The sequence below is a fragment of the Saimiri boliviensis genome, chromosome 12 (assembly GCF_048565385.1).
Source record: "Saimiri boliviensis isolate mSaiBol1 chromosome 12, mSaiBol1.pri, whole genome shotgun sequence".
NCBI classification, from domain to species: domain Eukaryota; kingdom Metazoa; phylum Chordata; class Mammalia; order Primates; family Cebidae; genus Saimiri; species Saimiri boliviensis.
Genome location: NC_133460.1, coordinates 52,417,902 through 52,423,862, shown reverse-complemented (window position 1 = coordinate 52,423,862; position 5,961 = coordinate 52,417,902). Strand labels below are relative to the sequence as shown.

The following is a 5,961-nucleotide window of genomic DNA, read 5'->3' as shown; positions in this document are numbered from 1 at the left end:
CTCCTGGCAAGCTGTGATTCAATAAAAAGTTTAAAAATGTGTTTGTTGGACTTCTTCTAGCCAAGATGGAGTAACATGAACTGGGTTTACTCTCCTGCTTAAAACAACCAATAAAACAAACAATGGCTTTCAAGGCATTGTACATCACATAATGGAAGTTCATAAATCATGAGATGATAAACAAATGAGACTAGATCTGCAATTGCCTTGAAAAAGTTTCCAAGATATGGCATAAAGAGAGGGAACTGGCTGGGAGCAGTGGCTCAAGCCTGTAATCCCAGCACTTTGGGAGGCTGAGGTTGGCGGATCACGGGGTCACGAGTTCAAGACCCGCCTAGCCAACATGGCGAAACCCCGTCTCTACTAAAAATACAAAAATCAGCCAAGCATGGTGGCACATGCCTATAACCCTAGCTACTCAAGAGGCTGAGGCAGGAGAATTGCCCGAACCTGGAAGGTGGAAGTTGCAGTGAGCTGAGATCACACCACTACACTCCAGCCCAGGTGACAGGGTGAGACTCCAACTAAAAAAAACCACACACACACACACAAAGAGTGGGAACCGAGGCACAGCCTGGTAACTCCCTAAGTTGACAGTCCAGAGACCAAGGCAGCTAGGATTCACAGAACAGAGTATCTTAGAGAAGAGAACTATACAGGAAGAGAACCCATGGTATCTGCAAAGGGTGGGGCATCATTTGAGCATTCAAAATACACTGATCAGTGCACTTACCAGAAGCCACCTGAGGCTAGGGGAAAAGAAAATGGAAAGAAGGGAACAGTACCTGGTGCTCACATGGAACAAGGAATACTGCCTGTTCCTACCCTCCAAACCAGACAAACTCAATTCATGGAGCAGTGGGCAGAATAAGATCTTGCCCCAGTAGGTGGGTAACAAATTAGTTCTAGACTGAACATTGCTCCGGACCTAACAAATAAAACAAAGACCAGAATGGATCAAACTGTTTGCAAGTAACTTAATAGCATTTCAGAACAAAGCTCAAGAAAATATGCAGTAATAAAAAAAGAAATGAATCCCTTAGGTAATATTCACAATGTCTAAAATCCAATCAAAGATCACCAGGCAGGAAAATACAAGCCATAATGAAGAGAATATAAATAACTGAAACCAACCTAGAATCAACACAGATATTCAAGTTATTCTATTATTCCACATTTTCAAAAAATCACAGAGGCATGGAAAGTATATGTCTTTCTCAAATCATACTTTGAGATGAAAATGAAAATATATTACGTGAAATTCCCTAAATGAGCAAATTCAACACTGTAGAAGAAAAGATTAATGAACTTGATGGCATAACAATAGAAATTACCCAGAATTAAATACACAAAGAAAAAAAAGAACATAAAAATTTAAAAAAAAAAACATGAGTTACTTGAGGGATAAACAGTGATCAAACAGACTAATTTGTAAGTGACTGAAGTCCTGATGGAGGATGTGGGACAGAAAAAAAAATCTGAAGAAATAATTGCTGAAAGCTTTTCAAACAGTGAAACAAACCTACAGCTCTAGGAATTTCAACAAACTCCAGGCAGAAGAAACATGAAGAAAACTACATTAAGGCACATCATAATCAAATTGTTCAAAACCAGTGATAAAGAGAAAATCTTAACAGCAGCCAGGAAAAAAAAAAAAGTATGCACACAGGAACAAAGATAAAGATGACAACAAGATTTCTTTTCAGAAACAATGCAAGTGAGAAGAAAATTAACAGCATTTTAAAATTACTAGGAGGCAAACTATTGACATAGAGTTCATAAAATTATTTTGCAAAAATGAAAGCCAAATAAAAGTATTTTCATATCTACAAAAGAAATGATTCATCACTACCAGACACACATACAAGCAATGTTAATGGATATTCATCAGGCTAAAATAATTTAAAAAAAATTTTTTTAGATAAGATTAATATAAAATTCACCATTTTAACCATTTTAAAGTATACAGTTCAGTGGTTTTTAATATATTCACAATGTTGTACAATTATTACCACTATATAATTTCAAAAAATTTCTATCACTCTGAAAATAGTACCTCTGAATTTCCCTCTTTATCCATTCCCTGGCAACCACTAAATTACTTTCCGTCTCCACAGCTCTGCCTATTCTGGATATTTCATATGAATGGAATCATACAGTATACATGGTGCTTTGTGATTGTTTTCTTTCATTTGGCATATTTTCAAGGTTCATCCATGTTGTAACATATCAGTACTTAATTGCTTTTTATGGCTGAATAATATTCCATTGCATGGTATACTAGTCTGCTAGGGCTGCCATAACAAAATAGCACTGACTGGGTGGACTGCACAATGGACATTTATTTTCTCACAGTTCTGGAGGCTAGAAGTCCAAGATCAAGGTGCTGTCCTGGTTTTGAGGTGGCCACCTTCTTTCTGTGTCCTCACATGGCCTGTTCTCTACATGTGTGTAGAAAGAGATCTCATGTCCCTTCCTCTTCTTACAAGGACAGTGGCCCTGTTGGATTAGGAGCCCACTCTTATGACTTCACTTAACCTCATTTACCTCTCTAAAAGCACTGTCTTCAAATACAGTCACTTTGGGGTTGTAGCATAAGAATTTTAGGGGGGAAACAATTCATCCCATAACATACAGATAAACCAAAATTGTGTTCATTCATCAGCTGATGGACATTTGAGTTGTTTCCACTTTTTGGCTTTTATGAATAATGTTGCTATGAGCATTCATATACAAGTTTTATATGGACATACGTTTTCACTTCTCTTGGTTATATACCTAAGAGTGGAATTTTCTTGGTCTTTTAACAATTTTACGTTTAACATTCTGAGGAGCTGCCAAATTGTTTCCACAGTAGCTGCAGAATTTTATATTCCCACTGCAATGTGTGAGGGTTCCAATTTCTTCCTATCTTTACTAACACTTGCATTTTTCCTTTAAGAAATAAAATTTAATTTAAAAAGTATATACACATAGCCATCCTAGTGGGCATGAGGTGGCATCTCAGTGTGGTTTGGATTTTCGTTTCCCTAATGACTAACGATGTACATCTTTCATGTGCTTATCAGCCATTTGTATATCTTCTTTGGAGAAATATCTATCCAAATCATTTGCCCATTTTTAAATTGGGTTGTTTGAGCTTTTATTATTGAGGTGTAGTTCTTTACTCCAGATACTAGATCCTTATTAGTTATATGATTTGTAAATATTTTCTTCCATTTTACAGATTGTCTTTTGCTTCCTTGATAACATCTTTTATGGCACAAAGTTTTACATTATGATGAAGTCCAAACTATCATTTTTTCTTTTGCTGCTCATGCTTTTGGTGTCATATCAATGTATTACCAATCCAAGGTCATGAAGAGTTACTCCTTTGTTTTATTCTGAGAGTTTTATAATTTTGGCTCTTAAATTTAGGTCCTTGATCCATTGTGAGTTGATTTTTGTATATGGTGTGAAGTCAGAATCCAACTTTATTCTTTTCCATGTGAATATACAGCTGTTCCAGCATCATCTGTTGAAGAGGCTATTCTCCCATTGAATGATCTTGGCACCCTTGAAAACTAATTGGCCACATATGTGTGGGTAAATTTCTGAGCTTTTGAGTCTATTCCACTGATCTATTTGTCTGTCCTTACGCCAGTTCCACACAGCCAGTTTTGATTACTGCAGTTTTGTTATTTTTTATATTAGGAGGTATGAATCCTCTAACTTTATTCTTTATAAATACTGTTTTGACTATGCAGGGTCTCTTGCATTTCCAATATGAACTTCAGGATCAGCTTGCCCAGTTCTGCAAAAAAAGGCAGCTGGAATTTTGATAGAGATTGTACTGAAACCATAGATCTATTTGGGGAGTATTACCATTTTAACAACATTAAGCCTTCCACTCCATAAACATAGGATGTCTTTCCATTTCTTTAGTCTCCTCTACATTCATTCTATAATATTACATAGTTTTCAGTGTGGAAGTCATCTAAGTCATCTTTTTTTTTTGAGACAGTCTCGCTCTGTCACCTAAGCTGGAGTACAGTGACACAATCTCGGCTCACTGCAACCTCTGCCTCCCAGGTTCAAGCAATTATTCTGCCTCAGTCTCCCAAGTAGCTGGGACTACAGGCACACGCCACCATGCCCAGATAATTTTTGTATTTGTACTAGAGACAGGGTTTCACCATATTGGCAGGAGTCTAAGATAGACAAAAAATTATCTGAAAAGATATACATATGTGGCTTTTCTCTAATTTAGTGAACCCCACTGATACCATGGAGAGCCATAAAGTTTTTGAGAAAATCATTTCAGTAGAAAAACTGCCAATTTGGACTAATAGGATAGAGTCAGTATAAAATGGAAGAAGGTTGTCAGACCCCCAAAATTGTACAGCAATAAGCAGCCTGATAAAACTACTTAGCTACAAACATATGCTACCTTTCATGAAAAAAGGAAAGATCATTGAGAGGGTGAAACCAGGCCCCTGAGAATGGAACAGAGAACTGCAGAGGATGAGTCCCAGGTCTTGAAACTCAGTCATGGAACTCCCAATATTTTTTACCCAGCTAGATTTCAGAATTGCTGTGAACCCTGTTTTTTTTTTTACCTTCCATTCTCTCCTCCTTTTAACCGTACTATCTATAATTATTATCTTTTGCCTGTCCCACTCTTGTATGTTGGGCATGTTGGGGGTCAGTCAGCTTGTCTCTATAGTTTCACAGATCTACAGATGGAGAGAAATTGTGTACAGAATCTGTACTGAATGGATTACATTTAGGAACATCATGCACACCAGGACCTGATTTAGATGATAAGATTCTGGATCTTTGAGCTGATGCTACAATGCGGTGGGACTCTTGAAAACCTTGGGAGTGAGGTGAATATATTTTGCACGTGGGAGAACATGACTTATTGGGGCATGTGGTAGAAAGACTAAGACGGCCCTTGCACGATTCCTACCTCTTGGTGTTCATGCCTACATGAAATCCCCCCACTCTTAGTGTGAGCAAGACTTACGACTTCAGACCAATAGATAATGGTAAAGTGATGGGATGTCATTCCCATGATCATGTTATATTATATAGGCTTTTGTTGTTAGTTCACTAGCTCTCAGTCTTTCTTCCTGGCTTTGAAGAATAAAGCTGACATAAATACTGTAGCTCTAAGGAACTGTATGCCTCTGAGAACATACAAAAGTGTAAGTGGCTCCTTCTCTAGTTAAGTCTCCACATGAGAGCCCAGCCTGACCAACATCTTGATCACAGCCAGGTGAAACCCTAAACAGAGAACTAGCTAAGCTGTTGCTGGACTTCAGACTCACAAATGTGTGACATAACTCCTGGGCTCAAGTGACGCTCCTACCTCAACATCCTGCATAGCTGCAACTACAGGTGTGTACCACCATGCCTGGCTAATTTTTTATTTTTTTATAGAGAGATGATCTCACTATGTTGCCCAGGCTGGTCTCAACCTCCTGGGCTCAAGTGATCCTTCTCCTTGACCTCGCAAAATATTAGGATTATAGACATGAGCCATTGTGCCTGGCACACACCCACCTTTTGCACTAATGAAGCATATTATCCAATAGACTGGTTAGGGTTTAGAAATCATAAGCAATTGTTTTTTACATTGTTTTCACAAAGATCCTTACCAGAGGCAAATCCTTCCCAGTGACTACGTGTCAACTGCTCCATACAGCTCACAACCTTGCTCCATACATTGTCAAACACATAAGCAAGGACATCCTCTTTCATGCAGTAAAACGGAGCAATGGGAGGATACCCTAATTTCTGTTTCTCTGTAGCTGCTTCTGATTTCTTCCCATGAAATCCCTCTTCCCTGTAAAAGAAGCAAGAGGGAAAGATTTTATTATTATTCTTCACTGAATGTTCACCATTGTCCTTTGTGTTTCTTGGGAAGGACTGGTGTTCCCACCCCACCTGCCCTGCTGCCCACCCAATATGTGAGCA

General features: G+C 38.3%; 1 protein-coding gene across 9 annotated transcripts in view; it reads right to left on the bottom strand.

Moving 5' to 3' along the window:
* Positions 1–5,961, bottom strand: part of FAM149B1 (family with sequence similarity 149 member B1) — a 52,188-nt gene that overhangs the window by 15,885 nt on the left and 30,342 nt on the right. For all 9 annotated transcript variants that reach the window (XM_074382387.1, XM_074382386.1, XM_074382388.1 and 6 more), the window contains one exon: positions 5,643–5,830. In XM_074382387.1, coding sequence (XP_074238488.1) covers positions 5,643–5,830 — 188 coding nt within the window. The remainder of the gene's footprint in view (positions 1–5,642; positions 5,831–5,961) is intronic.